General features: G+C 47.9%; 1 protein-coding gene across 1 annotated transcript in view; it reads left to right on the top strand.

The window, feature by feature from the left end:
- Positions 1 to 13,651: 13,651 nt before the first annotated feature.
- ACER1 (alkaline ceramidase 1) overlaps positions 13,652 to 25,100 on the top strand; it is a 29,231-nt gene continuing 17,782 nt past the window's right edge. Inside the window, exons 1-2 of the mRNA XM_079960920.1 lie at positions 13,652 to 13,761; positions 24,082 to 24,185. Of these exons, the coding sequence (XP_079817046.1) occupies positions 24,093 to 24,185 (93 nt within the window). The 5' untranslated portion in view covers positions 13,652 to 13,761; positions 24,082 to 24,092. The remainder of the gene's footprint in view (positions 13,762 to 24,081; positions 24,186 to 25,100) is intronic.

Genomic DNA, 25,100 nt, shown 5'->3' with positions numbered 1-25,100 from the left:
TTATACACCATCCATCTGGTTAGGTTTCCCCAGCCACTTTGGGTGGCTTCCAACAAAAGATTAAAAATACAATAGTCCTTCAGGTATACAGGACCGAGGCCATTTAGGGCTTTCAAGGTCAGCACCAACACATTGCAGTAGTCCAAGCGGGAGATAGCCAGAGCATGCACCACTCTGGAGAGACAGTCCGCAGGCAGATAGGGTCTCAGCCTACGTACCAGATGGAGCTGGTAAACAGCTGCCCTGGACACAGATTTGACCTGCGCCTCCATGAACAGCTGTAAGTCCAGAATGACTCCCAGGCTGTGCACCTGGTCCTTCAGGGGCACAGTTACCCCTTTCAGGACCAGGGAGTCCTCCACACCTGCCTGCCTCCTGTCCCCCAGAAACAGTCCTTCTGTCTTATCAGGATTCAACCTCTATCTGTTAGCCGCCATCCATCCTCCAACCGCCTCCAGGCACTCACATTAACAGAAGTCTAATGTCCAGATCAAGGTAAATCATAGTCCTACTCTATTCTGCCTTGGTCAGACCACACCTGGAGTTCTGTGTCCGATTCTGGGCACCACAATTTAAGAAGGATGTTGACAAGCTGGAAGGTGGGCCGAGGAGGGCGACTGAGATGATCAAAAGCCTGGAAACCAGACCATATGAGGAATGGTTGAAGGAGCTGGGTATGCTGAGCCTGGGAGAGAGAAGATTGAGGAGAAAAGAGAGCCATCTTAGAATCATAGAATCCTAGAGTTGGAAGAGACCACAAGGGCCATCGAGTCCAACCCCCTGCCAAGCAGGAAACACCATCAGAGCACTCCTGACATATGGTTGTCAAGCCTCTGCTTAAAGACCTCCAAAGAAGGAGACTCCACCACACTCCTTGGCAGCAAATTCCACTGTCAATCAGCTCTTACTGTCAGGAAGTTCTTCCTAATGTTTAGGTGGAATCTTCTTTCTTGTAGTTTGGAGCCATTGCTCCGTGTCTGCTTCTCTGGAGCAGCAGAAAACAACCTTTCTCCCTCCTCTATGTGACATCCTTTTATATATTTGAACATGGCTATCACATCACCCCTTAACCTCCTCTTCTCCATGGCTGAAGGGCTGTCACATGGAAGATGGAGCAAGCTTGTGTCCTCTTGCTCCGGATGGTAGGACTCGAACCCATGGCTTCCAGTTGCAAGAAAGAAGATTCCGACTCAACATCAGGAAGAACATTCTGACAGCAAGAGCTGCTGGACAGTGGAACAGTTTCCCTTGGGAGGTGGTGGGCTCTCCTTCCTTGGAGGTATCTAAGCAGAGGTTGGGTGGCCATCTGTCATGGATAATAAGAATAATAATTTATTATTTATACCCTGCCTATCTGGCTGGGTTTCCTTAGCCACTCTGGGTGGCTTCCAACTGAAACAATACAGCGTCAGACATTAAAAACTTCCCTAAACAGGACCACCTTCAGTTGTCTTTTAAAAGTAAAATAGTTGTTTATTACCTTGATTGATGGGAGGGGGTTTCACAGGGCAGGCACCACCACCGAGAAGGCCCTCTGCCTGGTTCCCTGTAACCTCACTTCTTGCAGGGAGGGAACTGCCAGAAAGCCCTCAGAGCTGGACCTCAGTGTCCAGGCTGGATGATGGCGGTAGAGACGCTCCTTCAGATATACTGAGCCGTTGAGGGCTTTAAAGGTTAACACCAACATTTTGAATTGTGCTTGGAAACGTCCTGGGAGCCAATGTAGGTCTTTCAAGACCGGTGTTATGTAGTCTCGGCGGCCGCCCCCAGTCACCAGTCTGGCTGCCGCATTTTGGATTAGTTGTAGTTTCCAGGTCACCTTCAAAGGCAGCCCCACATAGAGCGCACTGCAGTAATCCAAGCGGGAGATAAGCAGAGCATGCACCACTCTGGCGAGACAGTCTGCGGGCAGGGAGGGTCTCATCCTGCGTACCAGATGGAACTGGTAAACAGCCACCCTGGACACAGAATTGACCTGCGCCTCCATAGACAGCTGTGAGTCCAAAATGACTCCCAGGCTGCGCACCTGGTCCTTCAGGGGCACAGTTGCCCCATTCAGGATAACTGGGTGCTTTAGTTGAGATTCCTGTATTCCAGGGGGTTGGGTTTGAGGACCCTCAGGGGTCTTTTCCAACCCTACAATTCTACAAGTTTTTAATATTTAATGCTGTATTGTTTTTAACACTTGATTGGGAGCCGCCCAGAGTGGCTGGGGAGACTCAGCCAGATGGGCGGGGTATAAATAATAATAATAATAACAACAACAACAATAATAATAATAATAATAATAATAATAATAATAATAATAATAACAATATCCATTTTGAGGGGAGGTGTCCAGGTCCGTGCACAGTAATAATAATAATAATAATTTATTATTTATACCCTGCCCATCTGGCTGGGCCTCCCCAGCCACTCTGGGCGGCTTCCATAGAAACCAAAAATACACTAAAATATCACATGTTAAAAACTTCCCTGAACAGGGCTGCCTTAAGATGTCTTCTGAATGTCAGGTAGTTGTTTATCGCTTTGACATCTGCTGGAAGGGCGTTCCACAGGGCGGGCGCCACTACCGAGAAGGCCCTCTGCCTGGTTCCCTGTAGCTTTGCTTCTCGCAATGAGGGAACCGCCAGAAGGCCCTTGGCACTGGACCTCAGCGTCCGGGCAGAATGATGGGGGTGGAGACACTCCTTCAGGTATACTGGACCGAGGCCATTTAGGGCTTTAAAGGTCAGCACCAACACTTTGAATTGTGCTCGGAAACGTACTGGGAGCCAATGTAGGTCTTTCAAGACCGGTGTTATATGGTCTCGGCGGCTGCCCCCAGTCACCAGTCTAGCTGCCGCATTTTGGATTAATTGTAGTTTCCGAGTCACCTTCAAAGGTAGCCCCACGTAGAGCGCATTGCAGTAGTCCAAGCGGGAGATAACCAGAGCATGCACCACTCTGGCGAGACAGTCCGCAGGCAGATAGGGTCTCAGCCTACGTACCAGATGGAGCTGGTAAACAGCTGCCCTGGACACAGATTTGACCTGTGCCTCCATGGACAGCTGTGAGTCCAAAATGACTCCCAGGTTGCGCACCGGGTCCTTCAGGGGCACAGTTACCCCATTCAGGACCAGGGAATCCTCCACACCTGCCCGCCTCCTGTCCCCCAAAAACAGTACTTCTGTCTTGTCAGGATTCAACCTCAATCTGTTAGCCGCCATCCATCCTCCAACCGCCTCCAGACACTCACACAGGACCTTCACCGCCTTCACTGGTTCTGATTTAAAAGAGAGGTAGAGCTGGGTATCATCCGCATACTGATGAACACCCAGCCCAAACCTCCTGATGATCTCTCCCAGCGGCTGCACGTAAATATTGAAAAGCATGGGGGAGAGGACAGAACCCTGAGGCACCCCACAAGTGAGAGCCCAGGGGTCTGAATACTCCTCTCCCACCACCACTTTCTGAACACGGCCCAGGAGGAAGGAGCGGAACCACTGTATGACAGTGCCCCCAGCTCCCAACCCCTCAAGATGGTCCAGAAGGATGTTATGGTCGATGGTATCAAACGCCGCTGAGAGATCCAGCAGAACTAGGAAACAGCTCTCATCTTTGTCCCTAGCCCGCCGGAAATCATCAACCAGTGCGACCAAGGCAGTTTCAGTCCCATGATGAGGCCTGAATCCCGACTGGAAGGGATCCAAATGGTCCGCTTCTTCCAGGCGTGCCTGGAGTTGTTCGGCAACCGCTCGCTCTATCACCTTGCCCAAGAATGGAAGATTTGAGACTGGGCAATAGTTGGCCACCGTGGCCGCATCTAAAGATGGTTTTTTAAGAAGCGGTTTAATAACCGCCTCTTTCAGCGGGTCTGGGAAGGCTCCCTCACGGAGGGAAGCATTCACCACCCCACGAAGCCCATCGTCCAGTCCTTCCCGGCTAACTTTTATAAGCCAGGATGGGCAAGGATCCAGGAGACAGGTGGTTGGTTTCACTCATCCAAGCAGCCTGTCCACATCCTCGGAGGTAACAGATTGGAATTGATCCCACTCAACTTGACTAGACAGAACTCTAGCACTCTCCTGCCCCGACCCTGCTCCCACGGTGGAGTCTACTTCTTCCCGAATCTGAGCGATTTTATCTGCAAAAAACTTTGCAAAATCATTGCAGGAGAACATGTGGCCCGTACTGGGCCCCGATGTTGCAGGTGGTTCCGCTAAATTGTGAACTACCTGAAAAAGTCTCCTGCTGCTGTTTTCTGCAGATGCAATAGAGGCGGTGAAGAAATTCTTCTTCACCGTCACTATCACCACTTGGTAGGCTCAACGTTGAGCTCTAACCTGTGTCCGGTCAGATTCGGAATGAGTTATCCGCCACCGGCGCTCTAGCCGTCTCAACGATTGTTTCTTTGCCCTCAGATCCATGGAAAACCACGGGGCTGTCTGGGCTCCATGCAATCAGAGAGGGCGCTTCGGAGCCAAACAGTCAATAGCCCTGGTTAACTCCGCATTCCAGCGGGCCACCAGGGAATCAGCTGAAAGGCCATCAACATGGGATAAAGCATCCCCTACCATTCTCTGGAAACTATTTGGATCCATTAAGTGGCGGGGGCGGACCATCCGAATTGGTCCCACCTCCCTGCAGAGGGGATGGGTCGCAGAGAAGTCCAGTTGCACCAGGAAGTGATCTGACCATGGCACTTCTTTCGTTTCGCTTTTACTTAGTGTCAGATCACCAACATCCATAGAGGTAAACACCAGGTCCAAGGCATGTCCGCGGCTATGGGTTGGGCCAGACTTATTCAGGGACAGCCCCATGGAGGCCATGCTTTCCACGAAGTCCCGAGCGGCCCCTTGTAAGGTCGTGTCAGCATGGATGTTAAAATCCCCTAGGACGACCAAGCTAGGTGTCTCCAGGAGAACATCCGCCACGACCTGAAGCAGCTCGGGCAGGGAATCCTTGGTGCAGCGGGGAGGTCGGTACACCAAAAGGAATCCTGTACTGCCCCTATTGCCCAACTTCCAGAACATGCACTCGGAAAACTGGGTCTTCCCATTAGGACGCCTGGTGCAAACTAATGACTTCCTAAAAATCACTGCAACCTCCCCTCCTCGCCCACATGACCTGGGTTGCTGTGCGTAAGAGAAACCTGGTGGACAAGCAGCGGCAAGGACAGGCCCATCTGCTTCATCCAACCAAGTCTCTGTTACACATGCCAGGTCAAGTCCTCCATCCATGATCAAGTCATGGATGGCAGTGGTCTTATGAATCATTGACCTGGCATTGCACAGCAGCACCTTCAGGTCATGTGGGTATCCCTTGCTGATTCTAGTATCCATCCGGTCAGGACCAGACCCAGAGGCAAGAATAGTCCTCAGACAACGACTAAACCTGCCTCCTCTGTAATGACATGGTCTGGTCTTAGCGTAACTCCTCCTCCTACCCGTGATCACTGAGATCGGTTGTCCCAGTGCATCCCCCCCTGTGGAACATGCCCCAGCCATTTTGTGGCTGGGGCCCACTCCCCGGCAGCCCTGACCCCTCCCCTTAAGAACAAAATAACACCTTAAACAAACAAACAAACAAACAAACAAAGCCAATAAAACAATACAAAAAACTGTAAAAATTACAAAAACATCAAAATCAAAAAAAATCCCTAAGCCCAACCAAACATCCATCCCACCCCCCACATACAAAAAATTCAAAAGAAATTTTAAAAACATTTTAAAAACACTCTGTGCCCCTCCAGCAGTAACAGCAACTGTCCTAGTGAGGCCTGTCCGGCCCCGACCAGGGGCAGGTAGTAAGTGGCAAGAGCAGGGCCCTCAGGCACTCACACAGGGGAGTCTTCCGGGGCAGCAGGCAGCAGGCAGCAAACAGCAAGTAGTCCTTGTGAGATATGATTGGATTCAGCTAGCTGTTCAGTCTACTTTCGGTTTCACTCCTGGCTCCTTGTTAAATTAATACTGCATCAGAAACCCCCCAAGCAGATATCCAAAGTTCTTTGGCATTTCTCCAGTTATTAATGAGATGTCTCTTCTAGTCCAGGGGAGTCTTTTGATCTTCTTCCAGGAAACCAAGAGTGCAATTTTTTTTAGTCTCCCTTGCTTTCCTGGTGACCTTCAGCTTAAAGACAAACTGCTCTGGAGTGAGAAAAACCCATCACACTCAAAAAGCCCAGCTGGAGGGACCTGGAAGCAGTGGCGTAGCGTGGGTTGTCAGCACCCGGGGCAAGGCAAGTAATTTGCGCCCCCTAACCCCGTGGATTTGCGCCCCCTAACCCTAACCCCCAGATGTTGCGCCCGGTGCGGCCAGCCCCCCCCACCCCCCACGTTACGCCACTGCCTGGAAGTGTGCGGGGAAGAGCAGTTTTGTAGTGGGTTTGTTGCACAGGAGCACCAAGTTCACTAACTGGCTGATTCAGAGTGAATCCCATGCAAAAAGAGTGCAATGGTGTGTGTTTCAGCCAGCCATCCGGCTGCTGCAACTATTCCCTGGGTGCCACCACACTTTCCTGTCTGTGTGTTTGGAAGGGAATGGGAGCTATGCTCCCCCCGGAGACACTCCACTCCTTCTTCCTTAGCTGTGCTGCTCAACAGTGGAGGCAACCTTCACAATTCTGGGACACAGTATTCCATGACAACAAAGGCAAAAAGGAAAGTCATTAACAGATCCCCAGACCTCTTACGGCAGGGAAGTCCACTGCCTGGGCAGCCCCAATGCAAAGCCCCTTTTCCTGCACCCGAGCCAGGGGGACACCCCGATTTTCAACGCCACAAAGAACTAATTCCTCTGGAGCCAACTTGATCTGTTCTACAGCCACCCGACACCTGCCTATTGTGAGAATCTGGGCGCTTGGTGCTTTTGAAATCTCCAGGCTTTCCCTTGTGAAGATCTCGGTTTAATTTGCTCGGCAACTGGAGGGCGAAGTCTGCCTTAAATTAGCCAACTTTGCATTAGCATACCGGTGGGAAAATTCTCCCCGGCTCCGCTTGCAAAAGCCTTTCTGCTAGTCTGGATACGCATGGGATCGCCTCCGCTTCAGTCGAGGCTTGCTTAATTGGAAATGGAGCAATGGGGATGGGTGCCGCTTCGAGCCAAGATGACAACTCTCACTACAGCCAACCAAAGACACCCCAAACACACCCCAGGCCACCCCCAATCTCTCTCACCACCAAGGTAACACAACGAATGGTAAGAGAACCCAAAAAGTAAAGGACCCCTGACAGTTAAGCAGTGGCGTAGCGTGGGTTGTCAGCACCCGGGGCAAGGCAAGTAATTTGCATCCCCTAAACCGTGGATTTTAGTAGGGGCAGAGAGCTGCTAGTGCGAGTGCCCCCCCCCAATGTTGCGCCCGGTGCGGCCGGCCCCCCTGCACCCCCCACGCTACGCCACTGCAGTTAAGTCCAGTCATGAACAACTCTGGGGTTGCGGCGCTCATCTCGCTTTACAGTGGTACCTCGGGTTAAGTACTTAATTCGTTCCGGAGGTCTGTACTTAACCTGAAACTATTCTTAACCTGAAGCACCCCTTTAGCTAATGGGGCCTCCTGCTGCTGCCACACCACCGGAGCATGATTTCTGTTCTCAACCTGAAGCAAAGTTCTTAACCTGAAGCACTATTTCTGGGTTAGCGGAGTCTGTAACCTGAAGCGTATGTAACCTGAAGCATATGTAACCCAAGGTACCACTGTACTGGCCGAGGGAGCCGGCGTTTGTCCACAGACAGCTTCCGGGTCATGTGGCTGGCATGACTAAGCCGCTTCTCACGAAACCAGAGCAGCGCACGGAAAACGCCGTTTACCTTCCCGCCGGAGTGGTACCTATTTATCTACTTGCACTTTGACGTGCTAGGTTGGCAGGAGCTGGGACCGAGCAACGGGAGCTCACCCCGTCATTGCAGGGATTCAAACCACCAACCTTCCGACTGGCAAGCACTAGAGCTCAGTGGTTTAAACCACAGCGCCACCTGCCACCAAAACGCAAACCCCCACGTTTTGCCACGCTGATGCAAAACCCCACACATACACTAAGCAGAAGAACAGAAGCATAACCACCCACCCCACCCCACTCCACTCACCATTCCCCCTCTGTCCCCCTCTTTTCTTCCTAACATTGTATGTAACACTAATGTCTCACAACAAAGGGAGCGGAACTGTAGAAAACTCAACTTGAAAAAAGAGGCAACGCTTGTGTTTTTGTACACTAAGAAATCTTTAATACAGTGGACGCTCGGGTTGCGAACGTGATCCGTGCGGGAGGCACGTTCGCAACCCACGCCTGCGAGTCTGCGCACGCACGGGTTGCAATTCGGCACTTCTGCGCATGCGCAAAGCGTGATTTAGTGCTTCTGCACATGCGTGACTGCCGGAAAACGGAAGTAACCCGTTCCGGTACTTCTGGGTTTTGGCAGTCCACAACTTGAAAAAACACAACCTGAAGCGGACACAACATGAGGTATGACTGTATATATATATAAAATATATATTTAAAAAGTTAATCAGCTGTCAGTAACTAGTAGGGACCACTCCCACTACTGAAACTTACATTGGCCTGAGTTCTTGTGCTTTCTTCTTGTCATATTTAATAACAAAAACTCCAGCTTAGTTAACGTTAGTATCATGGCCAAATGGTCTGAAGAAGGCTCAGAGCCTTCTTGGTGGCCGGACAATGATGATGGCGAAGAGGGCAATTGCCTCATATGACCTCCATGGTTCTGAATGGCACATAGCCTCACACCTGGTTGAAGTGCACTCCAATAAAAGGGTTTTCACCACATGCACATAAAGGACTCGTTCATATTACAGCTGATCATAGTGTTCCTAATCATAATATGGTCATAATCATATTGCACTCCAAGATTATTATTATTATTATTATTATTATTATTATTATTATTATTATTATTACTACTACTACTACTACTCTCTAGGTTTACAGGATACAATGACGACATCAAGTCTAAGGGCCTCACGGCGCATTTGCAACCTCTCAGTTGACAGTGGAAAGGATCTAGATAAGCTATCCTTACCAGCACGGTACGAGTCGGACTTTAGCCCTGGCAGAGAGAATGGCACATAAAATCCCGGCTACGCAAGGAAAAGAACGGCCACGAGCATTTAACACCATCTGGCAGAACTTTATGGCATAAGCCTCCAGCAACGATTTGCAAACTGCACAACAACGGCAGTTATGGATATCTGTCAACTTCACTGCATGTAACCTGAACTTTGGAGTGTTTTATTTCTTAAGGTTGTGGTGTGTCTTGTATATTGCGCCTGTGCCTTTTTCTGTACTCCCTCCTCCCCCCCTTGTTTTTATATTAAATTGTTTTTATTTTGAAAATTATACACACACACACACACACACATACACTTTTTTCCTAGAAACCTGATATGTCTTTGCAAAGCAAAATTCTTACGGAATTCTTACTCCCTAGAATCATAGGATTGGAAGGGACCTTGAGGGACCTAGTCCAGCCCCCTGCGATGAATAAATATGCAGCTGTCCTTTACAAAGAAGAGTTTGGAAGAAGAGTTTGGATTTGATATCCCGCCTTTCACTCCCCTTCAGGAGTCTCAAAGCGGCTAACATTCTCCTTTCCCTTCCTCCCTCACAACAAACACTCTGTGAGGTGAGTGGGGCTGAGAGACTTCAGAGAAGTGTGACTGGCCCAAGGTCACCCAGCAGCTGCATGTGGAGGAGCGGAGACGCAAACCCGGTTCCCCAGATTACGAGTCCACCGCTCTTAACCACTACACCACACTGGCTCTCAAGGATCGAACTGGCTCTCAAGGATCTTACGAGGATCGAACCTGCAACCTTGGCATTATCAGCACTGCACTCTAACCAACTGAGCTATTCACTTGGATATTTAAGAGGAAGACCAGAGCAACCCCTTTGCAAGCAGAACATTCCAGTTTCAATCCCGGGAGACACCCCTTCCCCAAACCCCCGAAGAGCCTCTGCCTGTCAGTGAAGTCTATCCCAATAAAGATGGAGCAATGATCAGACTTAGGCGATGACAGCTTCTTATAACATGGGGTCTTCTGCTGGGCGATAGCATCTCCCTAAACATGCAAAAGCCCTTCTGCTTCCCTCCTTGCAATTCAGCTCTTGAGAGACAGCCATATAGACTCTGCTCCTGTCTCCTCCTCCTCCTCCTCCTCCTCCTCCTCCTCCTCTTCTTCTTCTCTCCTCCTCCTCCTCCTCCTCCTCCTCCTCCTGATCTTCTTCTTCTTCTTCTTCTTCTTCTTCTTCTTCTTCTCTCCTCCTCCTCCTCCTCTTCCTCCTCTTCCTCCTCCTCCTCCTCTTCTTCTTCTCTCCTCCTCCTCCTCTTCCTCCTCCTCCTCCTCCTCTTCTTCTTCTCTCCTCCTCCTCCTCCTCCTCCTCCTCCTCCTGATCTTCTTCTTCTTCTTCTTCTTCTTCTTCTTCTTCTTCTTCTTCTCCTTCTTCTCTCCTCCTCCTCCTCCTCCTCTTCTTCTTCTCTCCTCCTCCTCCTCTTCCTCCTCCTCCTCCTCTTCTTCTTCTCTCCTCCTCCTCCTCTTCCTCCTCCTCCTCCTCTTCTTCTTCTCTCCTCCTCCTCCTCCTCCTCTTCTTCTTCTCTCCTCCTCCTCCTCCTCCTCCTCCTCCTCCTCCTCCTGATCTTCTTCTTCTTCTTCTTCTTCTTCTTCTTCTTCTTCTTCTCCTTCTTCTCTCCTCCTCCTCCTCCTCCTCTTCCTCCTCTTCCTCCTCCTCCTCCTCTTCTTCTTCTCTCCTCCTCCTCCTCTTCCTCCTCCTCCTCCTCTTCTTCTTCTCTTCTCCTCCTCCTCCTCCTCCTCCTCCTCCTCCTGATCTTCTTCTTCTTCTTCTTCTTCTTCTTCTTCTTCTCCTTCTTCTCTCCTCCTCCTCCTCCTCCTCTTCCTCCTCTTCCTCCTCCTCCTCCTCTTCTTCTTCTCTCCTCCTCCTCCTCTTCCTCCTCCTCCTCCTCTTCTTCTTCTCTCCTCCTCCTCCTCCTCCTCCTCCTCCTGATCTTCTTCTTCTTCTTCTTCTTCTTCTTCTTCTTCTTCTCCTTCTTCTCTCCTCCTCCTCCTCCTCCTCTTCCTCCTCTTCCTCCTCCTCCTCCTCTTCTTCTTCTCTCCTCTTCCTCCTCCTCCTCCTCTTCTTCTTCTCTCCTCCTCCTCCTCCTCCTCCTCTTCCTCCTCTTCCTCCTCCTCCTCCTCCTCTTCTTCTTCTCTCCTCCTCCTCCTCCTCCTCCTCCTCCTCCTCCTGATCTTCTTCTTCTTCTTCTTCTTCTTCTTCTTCTTCTTCTCCTTCTTCTCTCCTCCTCCTCCTCCTCCTCTTCCTCCTCTTCCTCCTCCTCCTCCTCTTCTTCTTCTCTCCTCCTCCTCCTCTTCCTCCTCCTCCTCCTCTTCTTCTTCTCTCCTCCTCCTCCTCCTCCTCCTCTTCCTCCTCTTCCTCCTCCTCCTCCTCCTCTTCTTCTTCTCTCCTCCTCCTCCTCCTCCTCTTCTTCTCCTCTTCTTCTTCTTCTTCTTCAGCAGCGATCCCTCTTAGCCAATTAAGACCCGGTGTGGATTTGCCAAGCGTGCCTTCCTCTTAGCACGTTTCTACCTTTCGTTCTGAGTTCGAGTGTCTTCAAAGCCCATGACACCTTTGGTAAAGGCTGTTCTCCAACTGGAGCGCTCGCAGGCCAGTGTTTCCCAGTTGCTGGTGTTTATACTACCTTTTTAAAGATTTGCCTTGAGAGAGTCTTTGAACCTCTTTTGTTGACCGCCACCATTGCGCTTTCCATTTTTAAGTTTGGAATAGAGTAGTTGCTTTGGAAGACGATCATCAGGCATCCGCACAACATGACCAGTCCAACGAATGTTGAAGAATCATTGCTTCGATACTGGTCATCTTTGCTTCTTCCAGTACACTGGCATTAGTTCACCTGTCTTCCCAAGTGATGTGCAAAAAATTTTTCTGGCAACAACAGCAACAGAGGAGAACAGACAGATGCCAACAACCTTTCGTAAACTAAGCATGCCTAGGCTAAACATATAAAGCACAACCAGTGATAATAACCTGGAGATGGCAGGATTCGAACCTGTTTCTGCCTGCGCTGGAGGCTGTGCATGACACCTGTATCTCCATACTGATGAGTCAATAAAAAGTGCAGAAAAGGACAAGAAGTGTTTTCCAGACAGCAAAACTCTCGTGTTCTGCAGAACCCTTCTTTTCTTTACAGAGTTTCTTTCTTTCATTCTTTCTTTCTGTCAATAACCAACAGAGGAGATAGGGAGAAAATAGACCACATAAAACAGAATATAATGTGTTAAGTATACTATTAAATGTAGAGTTAGATTAACCCGAAGTACTACAGTGGTACCTCGGGTTACATACGCTTCAGGTTACAGATTCCGCTAACCCAGAAATAGTGCTTCAGGTTAAGAACTTTGCTTCAGGATGAGAACAGAAATCGTGCTCTGGCGGCAGCAGGAGGCCCCATTAGCTAAAGTGGTGCTTCAGGTTAACAACAGTTTCAGGTTAAGAACGGACCTCCAGAACGAATTAAGTACTTAACCTGAGGTACCACTGTACTTAACCCGAAGTACCACTGTATTTCTGGATTAGCAGAGTCTGTAACCTGAAGCGTCTGTAACCTGAAGCGTCTGTGACCCGAGGAATCCTATAGCTTTCAACGTTTCCCTTTTTTAAAGGGAAATTCCCTTACAGTGGTGCCTCGCAAGACGAAATTAATCCGTTCCGCGAGTCTCTTCGTCTGGCGGTTTTTTCGTCTTGGGAAGCAAGCCCATTGACAGCTTAGCGGATTAGCGCTATTAGCGGCTTTTAGCGGCTTATCGGCTTATCGGATAAGCGGCAAAGTGGCTTAGAAAAAAGGGGGGAGGGGAAAAACCCCGCAGGAACTCGCAATATATCTTCGTCTTGCGAAGCAAGCCCATAGGGAAATTCGTTTTGCGAAGCACCTCCAAAACGGAAAACCCTTTCGTCTAGCGAGTTTTCCGTCTTGCGAGGCATTCGTCTTGCGGGGCACCACTGTATTCCAAATAGGATTCCTCGCAAGAAAAGGAAAAGTTGTCAGCTACGGGTACCACTGTAAAGTCCAAAATGCTCCCGTGAAAGCCAGACGGCAAAACCCAGCAGAACCTCTGGCGGCAGGCGAAAGGCCGTGGCAAAGACCCCAGAGGAAAGCGGTGTGTGTGTGTGTGGTGGCAGGGAATCTCTGGGAAAACGTCTGTCCGGGTCCTGCAGGGGCAGCGTGGCATGTGGCCAGCCCTGCCCATTTCTCGCGTCGGCCCTGCAAGCCCCTTGCGCCTTTGGGGCAACTGAACCAACATGCAAGGAGATGTGTTGAAACGGAACCACACACAGGTGTGCAAAGGGAAGGGACCAAAGGCTCGATGGGAGGAGATAAACAGCTTGGCATATGTCGAAATGTGTGTGTGTGTGTGTGTGTGTGTGTGAGCTTCAGGGCTTGGCCGCCTTGCCTTTGCCACCCTGCCCCTCCCCTGTCCTCAAAGCCGTGCCTGGCCATGCAGATTTATTTAAATTTCCCCCAGCCCTGCGATCCGCAGAGGTTATAGAAGCCAGGTGCGGACTGTTCCCTGAGACAGAGCCATCTCTCAGCTTGCTGGTCTTGTCAACTTCCAGTCCGACTTCCCTGAGGCTGGTTCTTTCCCAGCAAAGGGAAGGTGACAAGACAGGTTGCAGCAGCAGGAGATACCCCAGGAACGCCTTCAAGAGCTCTTTTGACATCTGGAGTTTCGGCTTTGCGGAGGGAGCGGAGACACCGCAGGTAAGGACTCACCTTCAACCCAGGAATTCCAGATCTATAAAAGCGGGTAACCTGAAAGCCTTTTTTTTTTTAGTAACATTTTAATTCAAAATTAAAACAAAACATTTCATCCAGAAACATATCATCCTTATTCTCTCCCCCCATTTTTCCTCCCTCCCCCACCCCCCGACTTCCCCCAGTTCCAGTCTTCGATTTCTCTAAAAATGCTGTTTTCTGCATGTTACACAGTTGTATAGATCCTCAAACTATTTAGCTGATTATTATCAATGAAAAGTTTGTGAATGTTTCTTCAAAGCCAGCCAAGGAGTCCAGTTCGCTTTGTTGCATCTTCAGATACTTTGTAAAGGGTTCCCATTCATCTTTAAAGTCACAGTTATCCTTGTCCCGTAGTTTGTATGTCAGTTTTGCCAGTTCTGCATAGTCCATCAATTTTTCTTGCCGTGATTCTTTAGTTGGGGTTCTGAAAGCCTTGTTTTGTCTGAAATCCCGCAAGGTGTCAACGCCCCCTCTACCGCTTCGGCTCTCTGCATATACTCTGTGCCACTCTGCGCATGCTCAGGGGAAATCAGGGTCTGGTTGCTCTGCGGAAAAATGTTCCTTCCATCGATGTGCATGGAAAGTGATGTGCAGGTGATGGATTGGTAGTAATAATAATTTATTATTTCTACCCCGCACATCTGGCCGGGTTTCCCCAGCCACTCTGGGCAGCCTCCAACAGAATATTTAAAACACAATAATCTATTAAACATTAAAAGCTTCCCTAAACAGGTAGATGAATGCTGGTTTTATAAGCAAGGGTTGGATTTGAAAGGTGCACGTTCTTTTCAAACAATCCCCATTTTAGAAGTTGCAAGGCCATTGGGCTGTGCTTGCCTGCTCAGAGTAGACCCATTGGAATGAGAGGGATGAAGTCAAAAGTCCGTTGCTCTCAGTGTGTCAACTCCAAAGTTCGGGCTTCATCAAATGCAACTTATTCTTACTTTTGTTCCTTGTATCTTTGCAAAGTTCAAGGGGGCAGGTCTCTGCCCCAAAAGGCTTACAAATCTAAAACGCAGCGCTCCAGGAAGCCGCAATTTAAGAGGATGGAGGTATCAAACTGTCTGGTTGCAATTTGAAACTTTTTGAAGCGTTGGAAGCCGACTCGAGTGCAGGAAAGAGTTTCAATCATGAAATGAGCAAATTGCTTTAAAAAACCCTCACAACCTCTGTATGCTTTTAAGAATCACATTCCTATATCACTTGCAAAAATATAAATATCGGCTAAAATTGCAAGCGAACATAGGTATTCTAGGATAAATGCACACCTGCTGCACCTGACTTGGCAGTAAGCATCATTACACAACAGATGAAACATGTACAGACAGTTTCTTCTTTCTTTATGCTTCTTCTTGTTCTTGTTGTTTAGTCGTTTAGTCGTGTCCGCCTCTTCGTGACCCCCTGGACCAGAGCATGCCAGGCACTCCTGTCTTCCACTGCCTCCCACAGTTTAGTCAAACTCATGTTTGTAGCTTCGAGGACACTATCCTACCATCTCATCCTCTGTTGTCCCCTTCTCTTTGTGCCCTCCATCTTTCCCAACATCAGGGTCTTTTCCAGGGAGTCTTCTCTTCTCATGAGGAGGCCAAAGTATTGGAGCCTCAGCTTCACAATCTGTCCTTCCAGTGAGCACTCAGGGCTGATTTCCTTCAGAATGGATTGGTTTGATCTTCTTGCAGTCCATGGGACTCTCAAGAGTCTCCTCCAGCACCAGAATTCAAAAGCATCAATTATTCAGCGAACAGCCTTCTTTTTGGTCCAGCTCTCACTTCCATACATCACTGCTGGGAAAACCATAGCTTGAACTATACGGACCTTTGCTGGCAAGGTGATGTCTCTGCTTTTTAAGATGCTGTCTAGGTTTGTCATTGCTTTTCTCCCAAGAAGCAGGCGTCTCTTAATTTCGTGGCTGCTTCTACTGACCCCTTAATTTTATTCTGTGCTCCCCAATTGGACCCATGGCTACTCCTGACTCCCCAGATTGTTCCAGCGCCCCCCAGGTGCCCACTTTGGGCAATACTGTTTCAAAGGATGCTTTTATTCAAGAAGAAGAAGAAGAAGAAGAAGAAGAAGAAGAAGAAGAAGAAGAAGAAGAATTTCATATCAAGGTTCTTTCCAGGCTGAATGCCCCCACAGGTGCAATGCTCAGACTCTCAGCTCAGATTTTGCCAAAGGTCTTAAGGCTTATATGTATGGTTTTGTTGTTGTTGTTGTTGTTGTTGTTTAGTCGTTTAGTCATGTCCTCCTCTTCGTGACCCCCTGGACCAGAGCACGCCAGGCATTTCTGTCTTCCACTGCCCCCCTCAGTTTGGTCAAACTCATGCTGGCAGCTTCAAGAACACTGTCCAACCATCTCGTCCTCTGTCATCCCCTTCTCCGTGCGCCCTCCATCTTTCCCAACATCAGGGTCTTTTCCAGGGAGTCTTCTCATGAGGTGGCCAAAGTCTTGGAGCCTCAGCTTCAGGATCTGTCTATGTCTGGTTAGAATAGGCCAACTGAATTTGCCAGCAAGTTTCTCCCACATTTTGTCTTCCGAAGTCTTCCACCACCCTCCAATATACTGGGCAATTTTCTATTTTAAAAATAAATTTATTTTGAAATTAATGGACTATGCAGAATTAGATAAGATGACAGGAAGGATCTGAAAGCTGCAGGACCAGAGATTCTCAGAGGACTGGAGTAAATATCTGAACTATTTGAAAAGCAATTTTAATAAACAGATTACGCTAGTAGGACTGCAAGAAGTTTTGTAAGGAGGAGTTGCGAAATACTGCAATGATTATGAAGAGAGTTATTGGTTAAGGACAATTAAAAGTAACAGAGAAATTAAGAAATGTAGATAAAGTGATGAACATTGAAAAATCTTCAGATGCGATTGATGGAAGTCCAAAACATTGTATAAAATAAGAAAATACGTTAAATGATTGTTGGAAATGATATGTTAATTTAAAAAAATAAAAAATATTTATTTGGTTTTTCAAATTAAAGTTTAACAATCACAAGCATACAACACACAACATAAAAACAAGATTCCAAAGAAACTTCTCCCTCTTATTAATCATTATTAATTATATTATTAATCATTAATCATTTCCTCCTGGATCTTTTATAATAATCCAAATCTTTTACCTCTCCATTACATCCAAAACCACCATTAAACTACAAGTGTTATTCCAAATCCTACCAACAATTTTAACTGCAATGGTTTTTAAGGTAAATTATAAATTCCCCCCATTCCTTATTAAAATTTCGGTCTTCCTGATTTCTGATTCTTCCGGTCATTTTTGCCATTTTGGCATAAATCCATCAATTTAATCTGCCATTCTTCGGGACTTTGTCCTCTTTTATCTCTGGGTGAATAATATCTGTGCAGCCGCGGTTGCATACATAGCCTTCTCTGTTCTGTTTGGATTTTGGCACCTAATTTTCTATATTACACTTTCAGCAAAGCTATCATTCTTCCGCAACTCATCCCAGATGCCAACTACAGCATCTTTCATCCTCATCTTGAGGTCAGGGATGCTGAACTTGTTGCAGGGAAGGAGGATAATAATTTTAATTTTTATACCACACCCATATGGTTGGCTTGGCAGTGTATTATAATTATATACAGAGGGCCTTCTCGGTGGTGGCACCCGCCCTGTGGAACACCCTCCCATCAGATGTCAAAGAAATAAACAAAGACCTGAGGTTTAGAAGACATCTGAAGGCAGCGCTGTTAAGGGAAGCTTTTAATGACTGATGTTGTAATGTATTTTTAATCTTTGGTTGGAAGCTGCCCAAAGTGGCTGAGGAAACTCAGCCAGATGGGCAGGGTATAAATAATAAATTATTATTATTATTATTATTATTATTATTATTATTATTATTATACCACCTTTCCTCACATGATCTCAGGGCCATTCACAAGGTAAAACCACAAATATATAGTTAAAACAAAAGCAAAAAATGTGGCCTCCTGTACTGTCATACCTGGGGTTAAAGTTGCTTCAAGTTGAGCGTTTTCAGGTTGTGCTCCATGGCGACCCGGAAGTAACGGAATGCGTTACTTCTGGGTTTCGCCGCTTGCGCATGTGCAGACGGTCAAAATGACGTCGCGCGCATGCGCAGAAGCGGCGAATCGCGACCCGCACATGCGCAGACACGGGTTGTGTTCGCTTCAGGATGTGAACGGGGCTCCGGAACGGATCCCATCCAGAGGTTCCACTGTAGTGTCCCAGGCCAGTCAGTTTAACTCATTTCCAGGTGGCAAAACTGACCAGAATTCTGACATGGTGCAAAGCAGTTCCCTTTACTCTAAAACACGGACGCTCCAAAAATTTACTTCGGTTTCCATTGTGGCTCTTCGAACTCGGAAAGGCCAGAGCTCAATTTCTCTCGCATCACCTCAGCTGTTTTCTTTTTAATATTGTTATTGTTATTTATTTATTTGCGTTTCTGATATAATTCCATATCAACAAAAGATAAAGAGAAACGATGCGGAAGGAAAAGAATCTCTGAAATAAAAAAAGTAGTAGCGTTTTCGGATATCAAAGAATAGACAGAAAAGAGACTTCCCCCCCTCTCCTTCCATGATTCTCTTTTTCCCGCTTTTTCTGCGGCCCCCCCCCATCTATTGCAACTACTTTTTTAAACTTTAGTTATTTCTTACACTGCTGAAACTCTTACCATGTGGCCAGACCACCTCATCTGTTTTCAGACAGAATCCTAGAATTGTCCGACCAAAGTGGGATGGCTTCTAAAATGGATGGATCATGCAAAATCGGCTGTAAAACTAAGAGATCGAAATGATGAACTGTGGAAAATTGTAGGCATTTCCCCCATTTCCATCAGAAAAACGTTGGAGGGTATGCGATATGAAATTGCAAGCAGGGTTCGAGATACGAGCAGCGGAGCAAAAACGATAAGATGGAGTTAGCGGGGTTAGCGGCCCTTTGAATGCAGCAATAAACGATAAGAATTAAGATGTCAGGGTGGGAAGTAAGAAAGAATCATGGAAGCATAGAATCATAGAATCATAGAGTTGGAAGGGCCCCAGCGGTCATCTAGTCTAACCCCCTGCAGGAATCTCAGCTTAAAGTGTCCATGACAGATGGCCGCCCGACCTCTACTTATAAAACTTCAAAGAAAGCGAGTCCACAAATGTGTGAATGATATACTGTAGGTGAAGTCAATTTGTTAAAACCTCTGAATAATCTAATAAACAATAGTAAAGGTAAAGGGACCCCTGACCATTAGGTCCAGTCGTGGCCGACTCTGGGGTTGCGGCGCTCATCTCGCTTTACTGGCCGAGGGAGCCGGTGTACAGCTTCTGGGTCATGTGGCCAGCATGACTAAGCTGCTTCTGGCGAACCAGAGCTGCACACGGAAACGCCGTTTACCTTCCCGCCAGAGCGGTACCTATTTATCTACTTGCACTTTGACACGCTTTCGAACTGCTAGGTTGGCAGGAGCAGGGACCGAGCAACGGAAGCTCACCCCGTCGTGGGGATTCGAACTGCTGACCTTCTGATTGGCAAGCCCAAGCAGCTCTGTGGTTTAACCCACAGTGCCACCCGCATCCCTAATAAACAATAATATCCCTTTAAAAAAGAACTGTAGAGTTGGGAGGGAATTGCCAAGGTTAACAAGTCCAACCCCTTTGCAGTGCAGGAATATTTTTGCCCCATGCCGGGCTCGAACCCACGAACCTGAGATGAAGTGTGCTCTATTGACCTAGCCATCCCACTTGGGAGGTTACAACGCACACTGGCCCGCAGGTTCAGCTGGACACAAGGCATTTTTCCAGCACCTGATATGTCCCCCTGGTTTTCCTTTTGAAGAGCAGAATGAGCACAGTCCTATGTGCGTTTGTTGTCCCGAGGACCAGAATGGTGCAAGGCCAGTGAACATTCCCTTGAGTCAGCAGGGTTTGCTGAAATTACCGTATTTTTTGCTCTATAAGACACACTTTTCCCCTCCTAAAAAGTAAGGGGAAATGTGTGTGTGTGTTATGGAGCAAATGCAGGCTGCGCAGCTACCCCAGAAGCCAGAACAGCAAGAGGGATTGCTGCTTTCACTGCGCAGTGATCCCTCTTGCTGTTCTGGCTTCTGAGATTCAGAATATTTTTTTCCCTTGTTTTCCTCCTCTTGTGGTCTGGTGCGTCTTATAGAGCGAAAAATACGGTATACATTTCAAGGGTTGAAAACATGCTTCGGACCCCATCGTTTTCATCCTTACAACAGCCTGGGAAAGCAGACCAGGCCGTGTGGTCCACTGCCATGGCAGGTGGAAGGGAAACAGGACAATTGGAGGCTGCAAGAACAGATGTTTTCGGCTAAGGCATGACAGCAATCTCTCCTGGGTTGATGTTATCACAGTCTCAGTGAGGCAAGGGAAGGGTGGATCTGTCAATCCCCATTTCTGATTCCCTCCCCCTCCCCCATCTTGAATCCAGTACTCCACACTTCCACATCAATCTGAGATTTTATTTTCCCATGCGAAAATTCATCAGCACCGTTTTCTCCAAACCTTTGCAATTTTGCTCCGTGTAAACGTTTTCGCAAAGCATAACGCAATGGATCTGCTATTTTGTTTTCACTCATTTCCACACGCGCTTTCACCCCGGAATATGCCTTTTTTTAGACGCATCCCTTTGGCTGGATAATTTCATGGCAAAATTCGGAGAAGGGCGGATTTCAAAAGAGGCTGTGTTCGGGTTTGTGTATCTTTCTGCACAGCAGTTGCCTTTAAACGCGGACAGATTTGAATTCCTTCCCCCTCCATCTTTGAGAGTGTGAACTCTGCCCTGCTCTCCTAAGCACCTTGCAATTGGCCAGACGAAACTGACTGCATGGCAATAAAATGTGAATTGCCACCAATTTGCGATTAGCTAGCTCTACAAAACTCTTTTACAGCCACCCCGTCCACCGCCTTCATTACTGTGGAGAGGGAGGCAAGAGGCGTGGGAGAATCTCTTATCTCAATGCAGAGAGAGAGAGAGAGAGAGAGAGAGAGAGAGAGAGATTCTTGCATAATTCCAGGAACATATAATCTGAAACAACGGCTTGTCTTTTCCTTCGCCGATTCCAGGTGTAAGGGAACTGCAGGCTACCAGCCTGGCCTGCAAACCTTTTCCCCAAACCATGCCCACCCACCAGGAGTGCCAGCTTCGCACCGCGACTGTGGGTGCCCAGAGCCAAATTTTGTGGGTGCTTGGCCCCTTGATGGGGATTTTCTGGGTGCTTGGGCCCACAGGGAGTTGGCACCTATGCCTCTCCCCCTGCTCATCACGGCACACGCGATGCCAGGTGTTGTTGTTGTTTAGTCGTTTAGTTGTGTCTGACTCTTCGTGACCCCTGGACCAGAGCAAGCCAGGCACTCCTGTCTTCCACTGCCTCCCGCAGTTTGGTCAAACTCATGCTGGTAGCTTCGAGAACACTGTCCCACCATCTCGTCCTCCGTCATACCCTTCTCCTTGTGCCCTCCATCTTTCCCAACATCAGGGTCTTTTCCAGGGAGTCTTCTCTTCTCCTGAGGTGGCCAAAGTCTTGGAGCCTCAGCTTCAGGATCTGTCCTTCCAGTGAACACTCAGGGCTGATTTCCTTCCGAATGGAGAGGTTTGATCTTCTTGCAGTCCATGGGACTCTCAAGAGTCTCCTCCAGCACCAGAATTCAAAAGCATCCATTCTTCAGCAATCAGCCTTCTTTATGGTCCAGCTCTCACTTCCACTCTCACTGCCAGGAGTCAGATGGGTACAAATTGAGGAAGGGCCATAGCTCAGCGGGACAGCACCTTCTTTGCAAGCGGAAGGTGGAAGAGACTTCTCCCCGAAATTATGGAGAGCCTCGGTCAGTCAGTGTAATCAACCCTGATTTAGGTGGACCAAATGTTCAGCCTCTGCATAAGACGGCTTCCTAATGGTCTCGCTCAGGAGGTGGCGGGCTCTCCTTCGTTGGAGGTTTTTAAGCAGAGGTTCGGTGGCCATCTGCCAGGGTGCTTTAGCTGAGATCCCTGCGTTGCAGGGGCTTGGATTAGAGGAACTTTGGGTGTCCAATTCCAGCTCTACCATTCTATGATTCTACGTTCCTACAGCTAAAGATTCAAAGGGACAACCAGGAGCTCACTTTGTCCCATACAGGGATCGAACCTGCAACCTTGGCATTATCAGCACCACACTCTAACCAACTGAGCCATCCTGTCAGGGTTAGAGACCTGCCCTCTCGCACAGATGCCCCTACTCCCCTTGCCTGCTGCCACTTCTGTCCGTCAAATTTCTCGGTCCCTATGGGCAGCTGTATAGCTTTTGCCTGGGATGTTTCTGCATCAGTACATTAAAGATCTGTGCTGGATACCAGTCTATTGCTAAGCTAAGTTCCAGGTCTTAAACAGCCTGGAACCTGCCTTGCCCCTCATAAACCGGCCAGACTGCTGCACTCCTCTTCTGACAATCTCCTGGTCCCACGTCCCTATGGAGGTAAAAAAAGTAAAGGACCCCTGAGGGACGCGGGTGGCACTGTGGGTTAAACCACAGAGCCTAGGACTTGCCGATCAGAAGGTCGGCGGTTCAAATCCCCGCAATGACGGGGTGAGCTCCCGTTGCTCGGTCCCTGCTCCTGCCAACCTAGCAGTTCAAAAGCACGTCAAAGTGCAAGTAGATAAATAGGTACCGCTCTGGCGGGAAGGTAAACGGCGTTTCCGTGTGCAGCTCTGGTTCGCCAGAAGCAGCTTAGTCATGCTGGCCACATGACCCAGAAGCTGTACACCGGCTCCCTCGGCCAATAAAGTGAGATGAGCGCCGCAACCCCAGAGTCGGCCACGACTGGACCTAATGGTCAGGGGTCCCTTTACCTTTCCGTGTGCTGCTCTGGTTCGCCAGAAGCGGCTTATTCATGCTGCCCACATGACCCAGAAGCTGTACACCGGCTCCCAGTAAAGCGAGATGAGCACTGCAACCCCAGAGTCGTCCACGACTGGACCTAATGGTCAGGGGCTACCTTTTCAAAGGACTCCTGACAGTTAAGTCCAGTTGCGAATGACTCTGGCAATAAAAGCCAACCTCTCAGTTAATGAAAGCCCTGCTTATCCCAAATGTTCCATGTCTTTTCTTCTAAATAGTTTGGCTTGCCAGGTATCAAACACATAGGCTTTCAAGCCTATCGTGACAGGCTTGACAAAGCAAAGTTCTGCTGAGATTGTTGAGATTGTTGATACGGCCAACACTGCATTCTCTGTTATCAGCGTTGCAGGGATGCCTCTTGCAGAAAAGGGCATTTTGCCTTTTTGGAGGATTACACCGAAAACTCCTGCCATACAGACACCCCACTTGAAAGCTTGTGGGGGAATTAATCCGAGAATGACACGCAGTACAATTTTAGCCCCGTTATTGTTAAGAAATTGGGGAGGACACATTTCACTTTAACCTACAATTGTCACGTCCTGTTGGACAACCCACTTGTTGTTTTTTAGTCGTGTTCGACTCTCCGTGACCCCATGAACCAGAGCATCCCACTTTCTTCTCAAAAATTCTCCCTTTTTTTATGTCCATGGAGTTTTCTTGGCAAAAGACTGGAGTGGTTTGCCAGTTCCTTCTCCAGGTGGATCACATTTAGTCTAAACCGTGGGTAGGCAAAGTAAGGCCCCGGGGGCCGGATCCGGCCCAATCACCGGACTATATTTTGGAGGGGGGGAAATGAACGAATTCCTACGCCCCACAAATAACCCAGAGATGCATTTTAAATAAAAGCACACGTTCTACTCATGTAAAAACAACAGGCAGGCCCCACAAATAACCCAGAGATGCATTTTAAATAAAAGCACACATTCTACTCATGTCAAAACATGCTGATTCCTGAACTGTCTGCGGGCCGGATTTAGAAGGCGATCCGGCCCCCAGGGCCTTAGGTTGCCTACCCCTGTTCTAAAGCTGTTGTCGTGTGAAGAAACACTCTTTTGTTTTTGTTTTGGATGCTTATCGTTAAAATGCCTAACAAAAAAGCTTCAGGTTTCTTTAGGAATATATATTTTAGCATTTATTTATTTTTAAGTTCCTCATAAATCATGTCCAATTTTTTTTTTTTTGATTTGGGGACCAGTCCACCACATGTAGAATAAGGTTCCTTCATTTTCTTTGCATCTTCCCGGCAGATTCTTGTACGCCAGCTCAGAGCCGTCGCCGGGCATCAAAGTGTGTGCTGCAATATTTCAGAGGGAAGGAGATATGGAAAATCTGGATAGGCAGGTTCTTTTTCTCCACTGCAATGCTCTTTGGGTACTAAGGTGTTGTGTTCTTCTTTTTTGAAAGGTATTGCCAGCATGCCTAGTATATTTGCCTACCAAAGCGCTGAAGTAGACTGGTGCGAAGAGAATTTTGCACAGTCAGAATACATTGTAGAATACTACAACACGGTAAGCCGCTATTCCGTCTGCCCTCATTTATTTCATCTTTTTTATTTATTTAATAAACAAAATGTACTTGTTCACCAGGACCTGGCGAGGATGTGCTGAGAACCTTGGCTATGGTCTAGTCAAGGAGATACGAATTTTCAGATGCTCCCTTGCAAATGAAATAAAAACTCAGGGTTCCATCGAGGTATCAGAGTTGCTTTTGTGGTCTGGGCGAGGAGGAACCAAGGCTACGAAGCAGCTCTCAGAAGCTGTACATGTTTTCTTCCATACAATACAGTGGTACCCCGGCTTAAGTACTTAATTCGTTCCGGAGGTCCGTTCTTAACCTGAAACTGTTCTTAACCTGAAGCACCACTTTAGCTAATGGGGCCTGCTGCTGCTGCCGCGCCGCCGGAGCATGATTTCTGTCCTCATCCTGAAGCAAAGTTCTTAACCCGAGGTAATACTTCTGGGTTAGCAGAGTCTATAACCTGAAGCGTATGTAACCTGAAGCACATGTAATCCGAGGTACCACTGTATTTTGATTTCAGAAAGGCTTTTGACAAAGTGCCCCATGATATTCTCGCGAGGAAGCTGGTAAAATATGGGTTGAACGAGGCAACGTTTAGGTGATTGACTGACCAAACTGAAATATACTCAGAGTTGAGTGTTGATTTCATGCTCTTCATTTCAGCTCATGGTAAACAGTGTGTGAGTGCTTTCCCCCGAAAAACCTCTGGCTATATATACATTATTTTCACAAGAGGTCCCCTGTGATTGGCTGATTCAACTCCCCTCCTGGAGCCTGATTGGACTGCTCCTGCAGGCCAATCAGGTTGCTGATTCACTTCTTCCTTTTTTTTAAAAAAAAATATTTATTCCAATTTTAAAGATTACAAAAAGAAAACACGAAATTAAGCAAGAAAAAACAAAACA

This window comes from Podarcis cretensis (genome assembly GCF_951804945.1).
Source record: "Podarcis cretensis genome assembly, chromosome: 18".
NCBI lineage: Eukaryota > Metazoa > Chordata > Lepidosauria > Squamata > Lacertidae > Podarcis > Podarcis cretensis.
Note: the sequence above shows the minus strand (reverse complement) of the source record. Positions and strands in the feature narration are given on the sequence as shown.